Source organism: Thalassophryne amazonica, chromosome 12 (assembly GCF_902500255.1).
Source record: "Thalassophryne amazonica chromosome 12, fThaAma1.1, whole genome shotgun sequence".
NCBI lineage: Eukaryota > Metazoa > Chordata > Actinopteri > Batrachoidiformes > Batrachoididae > Thalassophryne > Thalassophryne amazonica.
The window spans coordinates 99940069-99961210 of NC_047114.1; the positions used below are offsets into that span (position 1 = coordinate 99940069).

General features: G+C 46.3%; 1 protein-coding gene and 1 long non-coding RNA gene across 2 annotated transcripts in view; one reads left to right on the forward strand and one right to left on the reverse strand.

Annotated features, from left to right (window-relative positions):
- The window catches only part of lamc2 (laminin, gamma 2), a 32939-nt gene extending 13328 nt beyond the window's left edge, over positions 1-19611 (forward strand). Inside the window, exons 4-21 of the mRNA XM_034182879.1 lie at positions 1480-1592; positions 1828-1959; positions 3811-4000; positions 4731-4843; positions 4921-5319; positions 5715-5948; positions 8385-8521; positions 8991-9147; positions 9278-9483; positions 9592-9671; positions 9756-9893; positions 12466-12610; positions 12696-12839; positions 13182-13296; positions 15220-15416; positions 15508-15666; positions 16879-16978; positions 18165-19611. Coding sequence (XP_034038770.1) covers positions 1480-1592; positions 1828-1959; positions 3811-4000; positions 4731-4843; positions 4921-5319; positions 5715-5948; positions 8385-8521; positions 8991-9147; positions 9278-9483; positions 9592-9671; positions 9756-9893; positions 12466-12610; positions 12696-12839; positions 13182-13296; positions 15220-15416; positions 15508-15666; positions 16879-16978; positions 18165-18418 — 3013 coding nt within the window. The 3' untranslated portion in view covers positions 18419-19611. The remainder of the gene's footprint in view (positions 1-1479; positions 1593-1827; positions 1960-3810; positions 4001-4730; positions 4844-4920; positions 5320-5714; positions 5949-8384; positions 8522-8990; positions 9148-9277; positions 9484-9591; positions 9672-9755; positions 9894-12465; positions 12611-12695; positions 12840-13181; positions 13297-15219; positions 15417-15507; positions 15667-16878; positions 16979-18164) is intronic.
- Positions 18659-19992, reverse strand: LOC117521556. Its single transcript, XR_004563966.1, has 2 exons — positions 19397-19992; positions 18659-19305 (listed from the first exon to the last, which is right to left on the reverse strand). It is a non-coding gene; the product is annotated as an uncharacterized LOC117521556 (long non-coding RNA).
- Positions 19993-21142: the final 1150 nt, after the last annotated feature.

Genomic DNA, 21142 nt, shown 5'->3' on the forward strand with positions numbered 1-21142 from the left:
ACAAAACCCAATATTAAAGCACAAAAGAGCATATCAGAAATGGAAACAACGAAAAACAAATGATAATAACTGCATGATAAACGATGACAACACAGACTGACTGAATAAAACAAGAACGGAACTGAACCACGACCAGAGTAAGAAAAGTAACAAAGAAACAAAGTGACAAATCAAAGCAGAACAGAGAATAACCACGTGATGGAAATAAAACAACTAATACATCCAAGCTGGGGCAGATGGTGGATAAAAGAAGGAAAAAATAGAACCAAATCCCCGATCAGGTCAAATCATGACAATTTCAATTTTTTTGCATGAAAAACATAATAAATTATTACATTCTTATTAGGATTTCTAAATTGCAACACACAAGAAATTAAAGTAAGTTCACAAAACTGCTCTGAAAAAGGTTTTCAAAATGTAACAATTTTTAAAAGATTATTTATTATATTATTAGAATTGCCTGTTATTTAGTGTTGCATTACAGTGATGAACCCAAAATTGCAGACAGAGGAAACGAGGTGTGTGTGTGTGTGTGTGTGTGTGTGTATGTGTGTGTGTAATCAGTTCAAACAGTCCGTGAAGTGAAACACGGAGCTCAGGAGGTAATGAAGTGTAAGAACCGACACACTGAGATGAGTAGGTGATCAGAACACAAAGACTATAAGAAACCACGTGGAACTCAAACATGTGCAACAGGAAAACACAAGAAGACAGGTGACAGGTGAGGATGCAGGGGTGGAACACGGGGGCCCCAGACAGAAGGCAGAGCACCAGGACACCAACAGGGATCAGAACAGAGCAGAGGCTCTACTTCCTGAGGACTCTCAGGAAGAATAATTTGAGATCTGAGCTTCTGCTGTCCTTCTATCGCTGCTCTGTGGAGTCTGTGCTGAGCTGCGGCATCTCGCTGTGGTTCTCCAGCTGCACTGCAGTAGAGAGGAAGCAGCTTCAGCGGGTCATTAACACCACCCAGAGTCTGACTGGCTGCACTCTCCCATCTCTGGAGGAGATTCACCACACCCGCTGTCTCAGGAGAGCCCGCAGAATCGTCAGGGACTCCTCACACCCCGGTCACTATCTATTTGAACTCTTACCTTCTGGGAGGCGCTTTAGAACAATAAGGAGTAAAACAAACAGATTCAAAAACAGCTTCTTTCCAAGAGCTGTTGTTGCCCTGAACACCTCAACCCCACAGTAATAGTCTTTTTATAACTTCATATTTTTATGTCTTTTTATAACTTTTATATGCATTATACATTATTTGTTGCACTGTTTTTCTCAGAGCTGCTTTTGAATTTCGTTGAGCCCTTGAGGAACAATGACAAATAAAGAATTCTGATTCTGATTCTGAACACACACAGAACATAAGGTCACTCAAAGGTGCACCGACGGGGTCAAACCACAACAAGTGAGATGATTAAAGTGTTCTTTTTTTGATGGGTTTCTCTCTTGACTTCCTGTTGGCTGCATGTTCTTCAGGCGTCAGGTCAGAGAGGATTCTGGGAGTCTGTGTTTCTGCTACGGCCACAGCAGCCGGTGTTCGGGGCAGTCTGGTTACAGCGTCCACAACATCACGTCCACCTTCACCCCCGGTAACCGCCAACGGCTCTCCTCCACAATAAACCATCACAGTGGGACACGGCGCCGCAAAGCTTTCAAAATAAAAGCAGCTGTCACACAGGTGTCAGCCTGAGTCCAGAAAGGCCAACGAGGGGGCGGTGTCTCTGTAACACCCGCCCCCTCATTGGCCATTCTGGACTCAGGCTGACACCTGTGCTGTGAGGTTGTGAAGTGGTCATGTGACAGCGTGTGTCACTGTGTCTCCAGGTCCAGAGGGTTGGTGGGCGGCGACAGAACAGGCCACCGCCCCCAGAGACATTCACTTCCGTTGGTCACCCAAATACCAGGACCTGGAGGTGATCTCCAAAACCAGTTTGCCCATCTACCTGTATGCACCAGGTGAGCACAAGCCCCGCCTCCACCTCATTCTCTTGTTTCCTCGTCTTTGTCTCTTTTGATTTCCTGGGTTTCCATTTCCTCGTTTGTCCTCTGAATGCTGCAGACTGCACCTGGGACCACAGGTAGTCCCACAGACCCGAGGAAGCCTGATTTAGCAGAGATAAAGACGATGTGACGTCTTTCTCTGGACGTGGGGTCTCAGGGCTGAGGAGGTCAAAGACACACCCACATTTCACCTGTCTGCAGAAAACACGACAGGCGATTGAGATGTTTTGATCCTGACCCAACACTTTTGGAGAACGTGTGAAGTTTTGACTCACTGGGTGCGAATGTTGGTCCCTCAGAATGCCAAAGATGGAGAACCACGTCAGCTGTTTCTGGGTCAGGATCAGAACTTCTCAAATGCATCTCATAGATGTTACTTTCAACATGTGGGGAGAGACGGGTTGTCTGCCTTGGTGGTTGGCATCCAGGACTCAAGGCAGCTTTGTGCGTGTCACCAGGGCATGCTCATAGACATGACATCATGGTGGAATTGCGAAACATGGAAGAGAAGATGTGTCCCTGCTCTTTGTGGGAGTCTTCGTGCAGGAGCGGTACTGTCCAGGTGATCCGGCTGGTTCTGAGTCCATCTCCACTCGAATCAGAGTTCCTGTGGCTGATCCTCCAAATCTCAGGGAGACTGAAATGTTGGTGGAACAGCTGAAATGTGGAAAAGCTTCAGTGATCTGCAGGATCCATGTTGAAGATCTTCAGGTGGACAGAGACGCTGTTTTCACCTGGACTACAGGGTCTCTGTGCTGCTTGCTTCAGTCTGGCTTCTCCCCCAACAACTCGACTGATGACCACGCTGTCCTTTTCGGTGAAGCTGTCATGGTGCCCAGCGTGCTGATGACTTTGAAGATGATGTTGTGGTCTTTGACTGGCTTTGTGGGTTCAAGTCCAGCTGTTGTCCTTTTCCTGGATCAGGACTAAGATGGAGGCTGACTTTCTGGATGAAGCCAGCTGTAAAGTGGTGGACGGACCCGAAGAGGGACATTTGTGTCTCTGGAAGCACAGCCATCATTTAATCTGTGTGTTTGGTACCAGGTCCCTCGGGAGAACCTTTGGTACTGCTGGACCGGTTTAGTGTGAAGTGTGTCCTTACTTTGGGACACTCAGCTGAGGTGTCCCGCCTGTACTGTAGGACACTGAGGGACCTCCTGGATGAAGTAGACAGTGACTTTCAGGACTGACTGCTGGTCCTTACTGATCAGGAACCAGACTGGTTCCCTGGTTAACTGTCCCAGTCCAGTTCCAGCTGCTCCACCTCACACTTCTTTTTCCATCCTTTGAGTTCTTCTTCTCTTCCTCTTCTTTTCCTTCTTTCTATCTTCTCTCTCACTTGAACTTTCCCTTGTTTTGTGTTCTCTTTCTGTCATCTGTCCTTCTGTCATTCTTTTTTCAAATGTTTCATTCTTTCCTTTCATTCTTTCTGCTTTCTTTTCCCACCTCCCTACATTATCCTCTTCTTCTTCCTCTCCTCTCCTCTCGTTCTTCCTCTCCTCCTCTCTTCTTCTTCCTCTCCTCTCCTCCTCTCTTCTTCTTCTTCCTCTCCTCTCATCTCCTCCTCTCCTGTCCTCTCCTCTCTCCCCCTCTTCTCTCTCCCCCTCTCCTGTCCTCTCCTCTCCTCTCTTCCCCTCTCCTCTCTCCCCCTCTCCTGTCCTCTCCTCTCCTCTCTTCCCCTCTCCTCTCTCCCCCTCTCCTGTCCTCTCTTCCCCTCTCCTCTCCTCTCTCCCCCTCTCCTGTCCTCTTCTCTCTCCCCCTCTCCTCTCCTCTCCTCTCCTACCTGATCCGGTCTGCTGTCTGCAGGGTCCTTCCTCAGGAACCAGGTGCTGAGTTACGGTCAGAACTTCTCCTTCTCTTTGCGTCTGGACCGCGGCGTGAGATACCCGTCCAGCAGTGACGTCATCCTGGAAGGTTCTGGTCTGCGGGTCACGGCCTCCCTGGGAAACCTGCTCTCTGTCGTCCCTTGTGGCAAGAAGATTAACTACAGCTTCAGGTCAGCCATGAACACAGTTGGTCCAAAAAATAAAATAAAATTAAATTAAATAAAAAGGTCCTGGCTGTGAACACAATAAAATTACTTTTTAACTTTCCCGTGTTCACTGAAGCAGAGATTAATATGATGTTTGTCAGATCTCACAATGTGAGTGTTACTCGGGCAGATATCTTCGCTTAACTTTTTGAGCGCATCAGACAAAGCTCAAGGTCAAAGGTCATTCCACCATGACATGTTTTCTGCTATATCTCCACAACAGTGTTATTTATTCAAAGTTATTGTTGTATTGTCAGATTTTCCTTTTGTGTGAGACTGCTGTGCAGAACCGCTGTGTGTTTAAGTTATGTGCAGTATGCACGAGTTGTGTTTGCCTCGGCAGCTTTATCTGTGCAGCTCTTGGAGGCCAAGACAAATTTCCTGGAAAGGTATTTTATCGTACTCTATCGTAACCAATTAGGCTCAAGAGATGATCTATAGTTTGATTAGAGAAATATGTGTGATTGATTGGTGTAAGTGATGTCATGATGACATCATAAGGCAGGTCATGTTTGATCAAAGGGTTTCCCTCAGCCCTCTGATGGAAACCCTTTGAATGTAGTCTGACATGTACAGGAGAGGAAATGTGTCAGGAATGCACAGTGACCTCTGAACCCTGAGCGGTGAGGTGTGCAGTTCACTGCCCACAAACTGTGACTGATGACTCACACGAGGACATTTTGTTTGTGGACAGATTGGACGAGCAGCCCGGCAGCCCGTGGAGACCTCAGCTGTCCCGGCTCCAGTTCCAGACTCTTCTCCAGAACCTGACTGCAATCAAGATCCGAGCCACGTTCGGCGAGAACGGTGAGGGCTTTGTCACGGCGTAAAAAGCCGCTGATCTTCACTTGGTGCAGAGCTGATGAGGTGTTGTGTGTTCTCAGGACGTGGTTACCTTGACAACGTGCAGCTGGTCTCAGCCCGGCGGGGGCCCGGGGTTCCGGCCCTCTGGGTTCAGGGCTGCAGCTGTCCGCCGGGACTGGATGGGGAGATGTGCGAGCGCTGCTCTGCGGGGTTTAAACGGACGGTTCCTGCAGACGGAGCCTTCAGTCCCTGTGAGCCCTGCAGCTGCGCAGGAGGAACCTGCGACCCGCAAACTGGAGACTGCTTCTCGGCCGACGAGACTAGCGGAGACCTCGCCTGTCCTACTGGATTTTACCGGAACCCCTGGCTGTTCAGCATCTGTATGAGGTGTCCCTGTGCTGAAGGAGTGCCCTGCTCGCTGACTGGCGGTGCCCTGGTACCCACCTGCCATGAAAAACAGTGTCCTCCTGGAACCACCGGTGGGTCCAAGAACTATTCTGGCAGAACCAGGCAGACCTGGTCACCTGAGATTTTACTCAAAGAACCACAAAATCAATTATTAACAACAAATTTGAGTTTTTGTCCTTTGATGTTAACAAAAGAGAAAAATAAATGTTTTCATTTTCACTGAATAAAATTAAACATTTGGTTTTCTACAAACTGACACAAAATGTAAAATGTTTTAAATAGGTTTATTACCATTTCAGTGTTTAAATAAAAATCATACCAGTTTTTAGCTGCTCAGTTAACCTTAAAATGCAGGGAAAAGGGCATCGATTTTTCAAATTTAATTTTATTTCATCACTAAAACTTAAAAAAATTAATTGATCAAAACTTTATAAAACCTTACATGTTTAAAAACCTGCGTTTTCAGGCGCTCGCTGTGACGTATGTGAGGAAGGATTTTACGGTGACCCTCTGGGGGGCGCTGGTGTGCAGCGGCCCTGCAGGCCCTGCCAGTGTAATGGTCACATTGACCTCAGCGTGACGGGAAGCTGCGATCACAGCACTGGAGAATGCCTGAAGTGTGTGAACAACACCAGAGGGTGGCACTGTGACGCCTGCCTGCCTGGATTCTACCACAGCCAGCCGGGCCACGCCTGCAAAGGTGAGAACAACAAACATCCAAACAAAGTCAGGTCTGTGCCTGGTTTTTATTTCTTACTTATGAATGAAAAACATCACAGAACAATCGCAACGCTCTGGAGGAACATGAAAAGCCTTTCTATGCCTGTGATTAGAGAAGCTTCAAAGAACATTTAGATCTGAAACTGTTTGTAAATGTGATTGACATCCTGCTTGACCAGTGAGACACGCCCACTCAACCGGCCCCAATTTCAGTTCAGTTCAATTTATTTCATTTATACAGCACCAAATCACAACAAAGCTGCCTCAAGGCGCTTCACACAAGTAAGGTCTAACCTTACCAACCCCCAAGAACACAGGTGACAGTGGTAAGAAAAAACTCCCTCTGAGGAAGAAATCTCAAGCAGACCAGACTGAGAGGGGGTGACCCTCTGCTTGGGCCATGCTAACAGTTACAAGGTTTTTACAAAGTTTTACCAAGCTGAAGAAACAGGAAAACCAGAACAGCATCAAAACAAACTGTATTATTGAGATGAGCACACAGTCATTGGCAGGGGGTTCGATCAGCACCCTGGGGTGCTGGGCCAGCGTCCATCCATCACATCATCATGGAGGAGTACACTCCAAATAGTGGAGCAGATAACTGTAACAATTGTTCATTTCTGGAAAGAAGCACCAAAGTTGGCACAAATACTCTTTAGACATTACTCTTTTGAGATCAGACAAATAATGTGGTATAGCTTTCAATATGATTGGAGCATTTTTAAATTTTGACCCCTGTGTAATTCTTCAAATGACCCCTACCTGGCCGCCTACTGAAAATTCAAGTGGCTACTCAGTTTTTTCAAAAGAGTAATGTCTAAGGAGTATTTGTACCAACTTTGGTGCTTCTTTCCAGATTTGAAGGATTCCTCTGTAAATATTCTGTTATCTGCTGCACTAAAAAGCAGACTGCAGTGTGCTGCCTCAGCTTCAGCCAGGGCATCTCGTGGTCAGTCCAGCAGCCTGTGGTGTGCAGCCGTCAGCCTCACCGGGTCACTTCAGTGCCTCAGACAGAGAGAAAAAGAGCAGAATCAATCAGCCGGAAAAACTCCACCTGAGGTCTGAGTTCACCAGCAGTAAATCAACAGGAAAGCAGAGAAAGTACTACGGTGATCCTGAGCAGTGAGAAATGAGCTTCACTAACAGACCCAGAATTTAGATGTAGTGAAACTGAGACCTGTTCCATTGCAAATAAGATGAGTTAAAGGGTAGGAAACATAGTTCCATACTATGCCAGTATGCTAGCCATACGAAAGGGAGAATAAGTGCATCTTAGTCTGGACTTGAAAGTCTCCACAAAATCTGACTGTTTTATTGATGCAGGCAGATCATTCCACAGAACAAGGGCATGATAAGAGAAAGCTCTGTGACCCACAGACTTCTTATTCATCCTAGGGACACAAAGTAGTCCTGCACCCTGAGAACACAGAGCCCGAGCCGGTACGTAAGGTTTAATTAGGTCAGCTAAGTAGGGAGGTACCAGTCCGTGAACCATTTTATAGACTAGTAGCAGAACATTAAAATCTGATCTCACTGGGACAGGAAACCAGTGAAGAGACGCCAGAATGGGTGTAATGTGGTCAAACTTTCTGCTTCCTGTCAAAAGTCTGGCTGCAGCATTTTGAACCAATTGGAGAGCCCTAATACTGGACTGCGGTAAACCAGAAAATAGAACATTGCAGTAGTCCAGTCTAGAAGAGATAAACACATGGATCAGGGTCTCAGCATCAGCCATAGACAGGATGGGATGAATCTTTGCTATATTTCACAGGTGGAAGAAAGCAGTCCTAGTAATATTTCTAATGTGGAGGTCAAAGGACAACGAAGGATGAAAAATTACCCCAAGGTTCCTCACTTTGTCAGTGTGATGTATGACACACGAGCCGAGGCTGAGCGTTAACTGGTGAAATTGATGCCGATGTCTCACTGGACCAAGAACCATCATTTCAGTCTTATCAGAGTTTAAAAGTAAGACAGACCCCCCCACCCCACCCCACCCCCGTGACCCCCCCTGTGATTTAGGGTGACACTCGGTCCAGTCAGGGAGTGCTCAGTGGTGCTGTGCCTCAGAACTGCTCTGGATCCTGATTGGCCTCCTTCAGAAAGTAGCCTTCTACCTGATACAGTGAGATGATAAGTGGGTGTGTCCTCAACCTTTTCCAGTTGCTGAGGTCATCACACCTGCACTCTGGGTCAGGGTCAGTGACCCTTCCTTCACCAACCCACCACCCAGTCCACCCAGAAGTCACAAGCTCCTCCCCCACAATGATGTCATATTATTTTTTTGAATTCTGCTCAAATCTGCTGTGATTGACAGCAGCAGTCAGAACAGCTTTGTTTATGTGAGTGTTAACGGTGTCTCTGTGTGTGTGTCTGTGTGTCTCTGTCTGTGTGTCTCTGTGTGTGTGTGGTGCAGCGTGTGGCTGTGACCCTCAGGGTTCTCACTCTGAGCAGTGTGATGATGGGGCTCGGTGTCGGTGCAGACCGGGGTTCGAGGGTCTGAGGTGTCAGCGCTCTAAGTGTCCCGCCTGTTTCACCCCCATCAAATCAAAGGTAAGTCTCCAAAAAACCCAGAAAAGAGAAACCAGGTTATAAAAATACCGTAATGAGGAAGAGAACTTCGGTTTCTGTTGACCATCACAGTTGAGCAGCAGAGGTCCACAAAGACCTCCAACAACTGACTTAAGAGGGCACGTGGGTGTGCAGATGACACACCTCTATGATGTCATAAGGCAGTTCAGAGCAATGTTAAAGAAAGAGAAGCAGGTCTGGGTGACCGTGATCACCTGACACCATGAGCTGTGTCACTGACAGGATGGTCACATGACCTTCGCCCTCCTCTGAGTGGTGATGGAGGCCAACCGGCTTCATTTAAGGGTTCAAATGTTCTCGTCCGTTTTACTGCTCCGTTGCTTGTGGTCCAGAGCTGTGTACGATTTCCAGGTGTTAGAGTGGGATCAGTTCTGCAGAGTACTGAGAACTGGACTTGAGGAAAATAAAACCAGGTTACATCTTGTTCCAGATGGAAGCTTACGCTGCCAAAATCCAAAAGCTGGAAGCTCTGATGTCAGGTGTGGATGGAGGTCTGAAACCCACCGGCGCCGCTGAGATAGAAGCTGTCCTGAGAGCCACCAAGGATCTGGTGACCAACCTGGAGGACAGCACCGAGGACCTGGCAGGCACGGACATCTCTCCACCAACATTCTGGGACACTGATTGGATTTAAAAATCAAACCTCCAGCCAGTAATTATCTTATGTCCTAAAAAACATCATTAACCTTTGAATGTCCTACTTTCTGTATTCAATAGAACTGGAGAAAAGTCTACAGAGACGTCTGTCAACCATCAGCCGGGACCAGCAGACCACAGACCAGGAGATCGGTGACCTCGCCAACGAAGCTGATGACATCAAATGGCAACAGCAAACATATAGAACGAAGGTCAAGAACGTGGAGACGCTGATTGAGGAGATGAAACTGAAATTGAAAGACGCTGAATCCAAACTCCAATCAGTTGTAAGACTTCCGTGTGGTTGTAGTTGCTGAGAAAAGGTCTGAAGGTCCAGTTTGAAGGACCATGCTGGAAGCTTTACTGATGTTGTCTTGGTCCTTCCTCCCTGACAGGAGCTCCCTCTTGGAGATGCACCGTTGGATTCAGACGTCCTGTCGGCGTTGGTGCCAAAAGCTGCCAGTCTGGCTGATAAGTCAGTTTCAGTTCAGGGTTTAATCAGTGATTTTGATGATCAGTACAGTCTGAAGATCCTTTCTAACTTGTCTTTGTCTTCCAGACATCAGAATACTGCAAAAACTGTGGAGCGAAGCGCCAACGAAGCCTTGAGCGATTCCAAGAAGAGCCAGGGGCTGGTCCGAACGCTCCTGAACAAAGAGAATAAGGTCAAAGAGCTGATTGGAGGTCTGAAAACCACGTGAGTCACGTCGGCACTGAAGGGCTGAACCTCAGGAGGTCCTGTGGGACCGTCAGTGCACAGGACCAACACCATCCAGATTGATTTGCTCAAGAACCATTCAATGCATTTTTCTGAAAGCTGGTACAGACGATCCTTGGAGGGTTTACCAGGTCACGGTCTGTCAGAATTAATCAATAAACAAATAACTACAGACGGATAAATCAATAAATACTGACAGATAAGTAAATACTGTCAAAAAAGTACTGATGAATAACTAAATTAACAAAGAAAAATAAAGAAATAAATCAAATGGCCATAAATAACATTTTGCATATTTTTTAATTTCTAGCTGAAAACTCGCCAGATTTTTTTTTCATTGATTCTGCATATAGATTCCTTGTATCAGTATCAAACTACACAAAGATTTTCATTTTCTTTGAATCTTTCTAAAGCCCCCCCCATGGGTCTCTATAGGAGCTACAAGAAATCTCTGTGTGAGGGCTCTCCAATTAGTTCAAAATGCTGCTGCCAGACTTTTGACAAGAAACAGAAAGTTCGACCACATTACACCCATTTTGGCGTCTCTTCACTGGCTTCCTGTCCCAGTGAGATCAGATTTTAAGGTTCTGCTACTAACCTGTAAAATTGTTCATGGACTGGCACCTCCCTACCTAGCTGACCTAATTAAACCTTACGTACCGGCCCGGGCTTTACCTTCTCAGGGTGCAGGACTACTTTGTGTCCCTAAGGTGAATAAGAAGTCTGTGGGTCACAGAGCTTTCTCTTATTGTGCCCCTGTTCTGTGGAATGATCTCCAGACTTAAGACGCACTTATTTTCCCTTTCGTATGGCTAACATACTGGCATAGTATACTTCTACACTTTTTACTCTTTTAATTCATTTTATTAGTAAACGGAGCGTGCCGCAGCCTCAACTTTACCTAAATTCTGGGTCTTTTAGTGAAGTTTAGGGCTCGTTGTTGTGAAAGTGACGTGACATGGACCCACAACAGGGGGCGTTAATGAACGGACAATGGATAAGCCAAAAAGTAACAATTTAATGTTGTGAATCGCACAACAACGTACAGACAATAACAATATGCTGGACTGTCAATCATACACCAGGTGACGTGTGGGCAGGCTCGACGATAGAAGATGCCTGGAGAGAGAAGAGCTGGATCCCCACACAGCTTCCACCACCAACGGAGCTGAAGAACACCGGAGCCGCCAAGCCCTGCGCCCCAGGTGGCTGCTGTCTTCAGCAGTCAGACCCGGTACTGCTGGCAGAGAACAGAGACAGTCCAGATGAGTGTGAGTTCGCACACTCAGTAATCCCACAGTCTGTATTAAGTAAAGGAGGGAGAACCTCCACCTCCAATCACACACACTCGTGCAGCTCCTGGTCAACCACTTATCTGAGTTGGGGTGTGAGGCGAAGCCGTCGCTGTCACACCAAACGCCAATCCTCCAGATAAGGAAACACTCCAGGAAAACGGCTGCAAATAGAAGTTCAGGTTAAACACACACAGTGTCAGTCAGCAGAGAAATTACCTGAATGGTAGTTGATTTCTCGGCGAGGAGGTGGAGTTGCAGTCCGGTCTTTGTAGTGGTGGTGATGGGTGACAGCTTGTGTTGATTAATGACAGCTGTCACCTCCAGCAAAGCCAACGCCCTCTCGCTTGAAGCCCGCACTTCAAGCAGGGCACCATCTTGTGGTGGTGGGCCAGCAGTACCTCCTCTTCAGCGGCCCACACAACACTCGTGGCCGGCGATCACTTTAGTATTTCTTCTGTTTTTCTTGTTGTTTAATGCTGACAAATTATACAGTGTTTGATGTCTTTCTGATGCCTGATTCTGTTTTTTCTCTCTGTCTGAGGTGTGGCTCCATCCAGAGATGGGTGTGGTGTCTGTGACCCTCCTGTCTTGTGCACCAGGAACATTTCCTGTATATTTGTTTTGTGAGTTGTTCTGTAATTTATGTCTGTATCATGGCCCAAGTAGGGCGTCACCCCTTTGAGTCTGGTCTGCTTGAGGTTTCTCCCTCAGAGGGAGTTTTTTTCTTCCCACTGTCGCCTGTGTTCTTGCTCTGGGGATCGGTAAGGTTAGACCTTACTCGAGTGAAGCACCTTGAGGCAACTTTATTGTGATTTTGTGCTATATAAATGAAATAAATTGAAAAAATAAGTTGTTATGCTTGAATTGTTCTGAGCTCCTCATTTACCATTTTTGGAACACATCGTGCAAATCATCTCATACTCAGCTGTGGTCGTTTGGTGCCCAAATACTTTTGGCCTCACAGTCTAGATGAGATCAGATAAGCAGGTTTGTGTCACGTCACAGAGTCACGTGTTTTTCTCAGGGTTCAGTTCGAGACCAAACCGAAGGATTGTTTGTGAAGCGTAACTTCACAGATACGTTTGACTGGCGCCTTCCAGACACCTCGGGCGGAATGACATCATAAAGCATCAGGCTGGAGGGCAGTTTGTCACCAGTGAATGTGAGGCATCACTGTAAAGTGCTTTGAGCTTCTTATTCAGAAGGAGACATGCTGTTGCTGATCAGGAGACACATGGACGGGTGTTTTTGTCCAGGTACGATCAGATCTCCAGCCGTGTGAAGGGTTTGGAGCGCGAGGCAGTGCGTCTGAGCGACGAGGCCAAAGATGAAAGCAAGATGGCAAACAACATGCTGAAAGAGGTCAACAACATGGAAAAAGCTCTGCCGCCACCCCTCAACGTAAGGTCAAAGGTCAACACGCATCTTTTCAAAAGAATGTGCCTCAGAATCACAAAACTGTGTCGTGGTTTCCCATCATGCTCAGGAGGAGATGGCCTCCATGGTGGCCCGGTTGGACAATCTAAATCAGGATCTGGACAACATCAACATCAAGGCGCTGCAGGACGAGGTGTCGTGGAACATTCAACTCAGCGACATTCTGATGAACAAACACAAGACCGAGCAACAGGTAACAAAGATCCAACCGCCATCCGTCTGTCCGTCCATCAGTCTGTCAATCTGTCCTTAACGCTGCTGAAGTGTCTCCCTGAACCAGCTCAGCTGCTTCCTGGTCAGATTCCACAATGTCCAAACAACCTGTGAACTGAATAATTGCAGCGCTACACAACCAACAAATTGACCTGGAAGCAGAAATGTTTTGATGAGGCATCAATTGTATACCCCCCGCCCGTAATGGCAAACTACAAGATGAACAATAAAAGATGGACGTGGCGACACCGTGCACAGCAAGTGCACGACCTCAGGCCTCTTTGTTGTTCTTACTGAATGTGTTCATGTGACCTCACTGCAGGCGTACGACAAGCTGGTGGGCCGCGTGGACGCCGCCAAGGCCATGACGGAGGATGCGCTGGGACGCCTGGACACCAACACGCAGGCGCTGGACGATGTCTTCAACACACTGCAAGGTGCCAAAACAACACGAAGTGTCAACTCAAAAAAAGTTTTAAAAAAGCAGATTCTTTTTGAGATGAACTGTTGGTTCAGAAGACTCTGAACACTTTGAAACACATTTCAAACCTGATATGAAACGTTTTGAAACTTTCAAACAGTTCTGAACGGGTTCAAACCGAATTTTGGATTTTAAACTTGTTTGTTCTAAACATGTTGAATTTATAGCCGAGGCCATTAAAATATGGCCATCAGGTACTGTGAAGGCTTTGTGTCTGTCTGTCCATCTGTCCGTCCGGCTATCTGTCTGTCTGTCCGTCCATGTCTCTGTCTGTCCATCCATCTGTCCATCCATCCCTCTGTCTGTCTTCTCTCTATCTTTCTGTCCATCCATCTCTCTGTCTGTCCATCCGTCTGTCCCTCTAGCTGTCTGTCTGTCTGTCTGTCCCTCTGTCTGTCTGTCCGTCCATGTCTCTGTCTGTCCATCCATCTGTCCATCCATCCCTCTGTCTGTCTTCTCTCTATCTTTCTGTCCATCCATCTCTCTGTCTGTCCATCCGTCTGTCCCTCTATCTGTCTGTCTGTCTGTCCCTCTGTCTGTCCATCCATCCCTCTTTCTGTCCATCTGTCTGTCCCTCTGTCTGTCCGTCCGTCCCATCTGTCCCTCTGTCTTTCCATCCAGCTGTCCGTCCCTCTGTCTGTCTGTCCGTCCGTCTCTCTGTCTGTCCCTCTATCTGTTTGTTCCTCCCTGTGTCTGTCCATCTATCCATCTTTCTGTTCATCTGTCCCTCTGTCTGTCTGTCCATCCCTCTGTTCATCTGTCAGTCCGTCTGTCTATCCATCTGGCTGTCCGTCCCTCTGTCTGTGTGTCCCTCTGTCTAGCCGTCTGCCTGTCTGTCTGTGTTCAGGATGAGTCCAGTCCTCTTACTGCCACACTCTTCAAATTGACAGGGAACATTCTTGGGACACAAACCTTGGACAAGGTCAAAGATGGCTAACCTGGACATATTTTAAGAGGTTAAAAAGTCACATTCTGTTTCAATCTGTTCTGCTTTGTTTTTGAGTGGCGGTGGATGACAGCCAATCAGAGTAGAGCTGCACTGTGATGTCATTGGCTGGTCTCTTCAAACCACTCTGCTTTGTGTTTATATGCACGTCTTTCATATATTATGGAAAAGAGAGACTCACACTTTGAAATGGTTCTGTCAGGTTTCACGCATCATGTTGTCATGCTCATGTTCCACAAAAAAAACCCCAAAAAAACCAAACATATCTCCTTGAGCGCATCTCAACTTGAGAGCTCTGTAAAAGCTAGCGAGAAATAAACACTTTTAAAACCAAAAACACCATTTTTTGAACCTAATAACACCTCTGAACATATTTTGCGGATGTTAGCATGGTGACGTCACAGGCTGGTAGCTAGCTGCAAAACTCTTGTTTCGTTTGTGTGTAAATATATCCTCTGTGTCATATATCATGTAAAAGATAGTGAGAAATAAACACTTCTAAAACTGAAAAAACTCTTTTTGTAACCTGAAAACATGTTTTGCGGCATTAGCGTGCATGCTAACTTCAGCTAACTCAAAGCTAACTTCCTATGGAGTTAAATTTGTCTCACTAATACATACAAATATTCCTTGAATTGCATAACTTCCACTTTTGTCAAAAGCTCATGTACACGCACACGTAAAGCCTCCTGCAGACGCCGTTAAACATAAATATTGATCTTGACTGACTGATTAATCGAGGGGCTTCACTGAACATGTACAAACTGTATGTAAGACAACAGGATCTTAGTAATTAATTAAACAACTGCAAATTATAAAGAACACGAGGCTCGCACGGCCGGGGGGATTTTAGCGTTGCGTTTTATTTAAATATATGTTTGAGACAAATGATTAAAAAACAAATCACAGACTAACGCATGTTCACATCTGCAGGGTTCGACAAGCAGGTTGATGACAGCAAAGCTTTGGCTGACGCCGCCATCAAACGGCTTCCAGGCATCAGCAGCACCATCCAGCAGGCTGTCAAGGACAACGCAGACACCCAGTCCATCTTCAGAGACGTGTCTGAGGACTACAGCGATGCACTGAAGTCCATCGGACTGCTGGACGACCTGGCCAACAGTCTGGAGGTGACGCTGAACACCTCAGTTAACAAACAAACACACGAACAAACAAACAGGCTGTTGACAGAAAATGAACACTTTGGTCTTTCTGCTTTAGGATACGTTGACGTCTTTGCCTTCTCCTGTTGGACTCGAGCCAGAGGCTACCAAGCTGAATCTGGACATGAAAAACCTCCAGACGCAGGCAGCAGGCACATCCAGAGAGCTCAGCACTGACCTGGAAAAGGCCATCAGGCAGGAAGCTGAAGCCAGCAAGGTAAAACATCTGAGCACCTTATAAACCAGCACGGTGGATTAGCGGTAAACATCTACAGTGCCACGTAAACCTTCTATAAGCGCCGACGCTCGGAGATCAAAGCCAGCGAAGTCAAACATCTACAGCGCTGCGTAAACCCTCTGTAAGCACTGACACTCTGAGATCATAGCCGGCGAGGTCAAATGTCTACAGCGCTGTGTAACCTGTCTATAAGCACCGGTGCTCAGAGATCAAAGCCGGGGGGTCAAACATCTACAGCGCCGTGTAACCCGTCTATAAGCGTCTATAATGAGTGCCCATCTGAGCCTGGCTGTCCTCACCTCCTTCTACAGAGGAACCATAGAGAGTGTACTAACCAGTAGTATCTCTCTGTGAAATGAAAGCAGTCTTGTAGCAGCCTTGCAGACAGGAAGGTAGTGGGGAGGGTTGTGAGCGCGGGAAAGAGAAGATTATTAGGGCCAGGCTGCCAACCATTGAGGAACTGGCAGAACAGCACTGCTTGTCAAGGGCAAGAAGGATAATAAGGGACACTTCACATCCCTTTAACAAATTGTTTTCCCTCCTGCCCTCAGATAGACGGTACTGTAGCCTGAGGTGCAAAACGCACAGATTCAGGGACAGCTTTTACCCAACCGCCATAAGACAGATAAATACAAATCAATAGAAAGAACTGTGCAATATAGAATGTAGGATAGAGAATACACAGTAGCATCTGGTAGCAACGTTATCCTTATAGCATCTTCATGTGCAGTATCCCGTATCCTTTATTTATCTGTTCTATGTTGTGTATATATACAGAGACAGTTATCAATAGGGTTTTGTGTTTGTTTTTAACCCTGTTTATCAGTATCACACACCTTGGACTTTGACTGTGTTTTCATCTATTCCTGTAGTGCATCGATATTTCCTTCTGTGACAGCATCTGTGATGTTTTTTACTAAACGAGTCTAAGTATCGAGGTTACAGGAGGATCACTCAACTGGCTACTAAATGTCTCGAGTAATTGTGTGATTGTTTCCTCAGAAAAAGTAGAAATTGAACCCATAACTTCACAAACTACAACTTCAGCAGGGTCTTTATTCATGCTAATGCTAATGTGTTAGCTCGCTAAAACGTCCAGGTTCTCAGATCAACATTTTAAGAACAGTTTTCTTAAACCTGTTGTGTGGTCCAGAGTACAGGAAGGAGATGAACTGGTTGTTGTCTTTTCAGGCGGCTGTCGGGGCATCTGCAGCGTACGAGAACGCCAAACAGACCAGAGATGGCGTGGGACATACGCTGCAACACATTAGCAACCTGCTCGCTAACATCGGTAAACTCGTCTTTTCACTTAAAGTCACATTAAAATTCATTTGGCTGTTGGATTACATTGCAGTCACTGTAAAGCTACCTACCTGATTCATAACCAGAGCTGGGTGGAGACAGTTCAGCTGCTAGTCTGCTGCTAGTGGAGCGGTTTGCTCTACGTTGTGATTTTTAACTCCTCCCACTCACTCCCCTCAGGACACATTTCACGATCTCTGGCACGAGAGGCCAACGCTCTGCCTGGTCCACTAAAACCTGGGTTGAGGGACCATCCTTTGGCTGTCAGGGGAGCGAGGCTGGCCTCTGTCATACTGGTCTGGTGCTACTTTGTTGACAGTCTGGTGCTAGCATGGTGGTAGCACAGTGCTAGCACAGTGCTAGTCTGATGCTAGAGCAGTGCTAGTTTGTTGATATTCTGGAGAAAGATTGGTGCTAGTCTGGTGCTAGTTTGTTGATAGTCTGGTGACAGCTTGGTGCTAGTCTGGTGCTAGCGCAGTGCTAGTCTGGTGCTAGTTTGTTGATAGTCTCGTGATAGCTTGGTGCTTGTTTGATGCTAGTTTGTTGATAGTCTGATGCTAGTTTGTTGATAGTCTGGTGATAGCTTGGTGCTAGTCTCATCCTAGTTTGTTAATAGTCTTGTGATAGCTTGGAGCTAGTCTGGTCCTAGTTTGTGGATAGTCTGGTGATAGTGTGGTGCTAGTCTGGCGCTAGCGCGGTGCTAGTCTGGAGACAGTTTGGTGCTAGTGTAGTGCTAGTCTGGTGATGTGCTGTTGATAGTTTGGTGCTCAACCATCATCAGACTATGCCTAAGGTACTGTCCAACCCTTCTACCATCTGATCATACTTGAGTGATGATCTGTTGATGATCTGTTGATGGTCTGTTGATGGTCTGGTACTAGCCTGGTTCTAGTCTCATCGATGCTGGTTCTGTGCTGGTCTCACACTAGTCTGGTGTTATGGTTCCACCCTCATTTGGATGCGGCAACAAACAGCAGAAAGTGCCGAACGATCCAGAACGGTCTTAAAACTGACTGCAAACTCTGTTTTGGTTACAGTTGAATTATTTCACACAGCTAGTTAACACATATTTCCGTCAACATCACAAATTTAGCCTCCCTGACCAACAGATCCAAGATTCGCTGCAATTTCTTTGTAAGATTCACAGCTAAAAATGTCATACCTCTTCTTTGCAGGCCAGTCCAACACTGTGGACATGAACCAGCTGCTGGAACTTGAGAAATCTCTCAATGCCACAACAAGCAACATCAACCAGCAGCTGAAACCTCGGCTGAAGAATGCACTGGAACAGGAAGAGGCTTATCGACGCCGGCTAGCGGACATCAACATGGACATCGACACTATCCAGAAGGACATCTCCAACCTGGAGGAGATCCTGGAGACCATCCCTGATGGCTGCTTCAGCACCACAGCCATCGAGAAGGCCTGAGCACCACCGCCGGGCCCCCAACTCAACACCATTCATCACAGCTGCAGAGTGAAAGTCATATCTTCAGAGTTTGAGGTTTTTTGATGAATGTTGTTGTTTTATATATAGTATTTTAATAAACTTTATTTATATAACAGCTTTGTATAATAAGGACAAAGCCTTTTGTAAAATACAAATAAATGTCAAACTCTTTCTTTATTGAGTCTCACAAAATGTTCAGCAACAAATTTGAGTTTTTTTCAGCTGTTATGGTTCAGGTAACCAGGTGAGGATTGTCGGCTAGTTCTAGTGATGGTTACAAAAGTCACAAACCAGTGTTTAAAATGTCAAAACACAGAGTCCACGTGCACTTTGTCAGGTTATAAAATGTTCAGAAATGATCTTAACACTGCTCATCATGTCTTCGGATGTACTGAACCGTGTCAAGGTCACTGCTGCAGACAGCTGGTCACTGGAAACCTGGAGAGGTTTCCACAGTGTCTGTTTGGGTGGTTGCCATCCAGGTGCCATGTAGCCTAGGTTCTGTAGTGTTTGGGGTGCAGTGATGTGCAGCATCAATGTTTGCTCCCAGAACAAATGATCACGTTCACGTTTCTGATGTTCTGTTGTGGTGTTTGGGTGTTGCGGTCATCAGCTCCATAATATATTCCATATTAGATTATTTTAGATGGTTGATCTCCTGTGATTCTCCTCCATGATAGTCATCTCCTGTGCATTATTCTCCGAGTACCTTTACTTCTTGTCCAGTGGTTTCCGGGTTCACATGTTCTCCCTCTGGTCTCTGGCTCCCTCTAGTGTAGTGCCTCATGGTGTCCCTCCCAGTTCCTGCTTCATCAGTGTTCTTTCCTCATGTTACTGACCCACGCTGCCATTCCATGTTTCCTGAGCTTTGCCTGCTGACTCTGGATTTGCTTACCTGCTATGACAGGGCTCTGTGCACTGATCTTCTGGCAGTTCAGTGTTTGCCTGTTTCCTCACGGCACCTCTACCTTGGACAGTTTCCTATATCTGACCCTAAACCGTCCCTGCATTGCTGAATAAAGAACACTGGACTTACATTGTGTCTGTTCTCTGCATTGGGGTCACACATGAACCTATTATAACTTATTGAATATATATATTTTAAATGTTTCATTTACTTTTGGTGTTTTTGTTTCTATTTATAACTGTATAAACTGTATCAGTGATTTTTTACTTTTGACTTTTAACAGTTTTATGAAAATCTTAATGAAAGTCATCAATGTGACAGACAAAATATGAGAATGTATCTTAAACTGCCTTTAAATAAAATTCACACCACTTTTAAAAAACTTCACATCATGGTTCAGTTAGTTTGTCTGACAACGTTTATAGTTCAACAGTTGAGATTGCATCATTCACTCCAGCAGCTTCTGACCACTCACTGCATTGTGGCAGGAGCAGAGAAAAGTCTACCGCTGCCGTGTGTGTGTAAGCAGCTGACCTGGTCCTTAGATGTTTTCCTGTCACGACCCCTATGGAGTAAGGAGCCGGGCCTTATAAAGTCTGTGTGTATGTTAATGTTTTTCAGTGTGTTTCAAGCAAATAAAGTGACACGCGGATGTGCTGTTGAAATGTAGAAATGGTCACTCTTTCTTTCGCCTGAGGTCTGAGGTCAGGTCTGGGATCATACACTATGCCGTAGACCATCACATTCACCACACTACAAAACCGTCTTGGGTCCACGAACGTAACCGTCCAGGCGGACAACTGGTCTATCCCGTCCTCTTGAAATTAACCCTGTACTGGCTGCAGCCAGATATCCCTGTGTGTTAGATTATGTTCAGAGAAACACCTCATGGTCTTTGTGATCTCTCCAGCATTGGGTGGTGTGTAGTTGAGGTCTAACATACCAGTAGGTGAAGTAGTTTTGTACAGTGGCTGAAAGTGTCCAGCCAGCCCCAAGGGACAGGACAGCAGGGAGTGGTGGGGCAAGGTGCAGGTTTGGAGGAGCCAAGTACTTTGATTGATGTGTACGTAGGCCAAGGGTCACTAGACCACAAATGTTGAGTCACCTGATCACAGATTCCACGAACAAATGCTGCCTTGTCCACTGTCAGGGTCATCACAGCCCACTTTCTGATAAAGACCTCCTCAAATGTACACGGGCAATTCAAAGCCCAGCAACACACCTGGTTGTTGAAGAACTCTGACATACCATCCAGATCACCAGTTGAGTCCACAGTTGCAAGTCCTCCAGCCAGAGGGGGCTGTAAGATGCCAACTGAATTTTTGAGGAAGCCACAACATGTTGGGGTCCACAAACTGGGCAGTTCTATAGATTCCAGTGGAACCACTACATCTCCTGAGCAAGAGCACCAGTTTAAGAATACCGAGTCCATTCATGTGGCTCTGGATGTTGAAACCAGGATCAAGCAGCTTGTAGCCTCGGAATTTTTGCAAATACAAGGAGCATGAAGTCATTTCTGCCACGGTTACCAGATTCACGTGGACCAATGCAGTCACAGCCTGTCAGCGCCCGTGGGCACATCGAAATCAACTATGACCAAAAAAATGTCATCTCCAGCATAGTCACCATTCACACCGTGACACTGTGAATAAAAGATCTCCTTCACCGAGACATCACACACTGAGACCACGGACAAAAACATCTGCACAATTCTGGAATATGAGCCTTGTATCCGACACCACTGGAAATATGGTCTGAAAAGCATCATTTAAAAACCTTTCAGCTGAGAGTGTTGT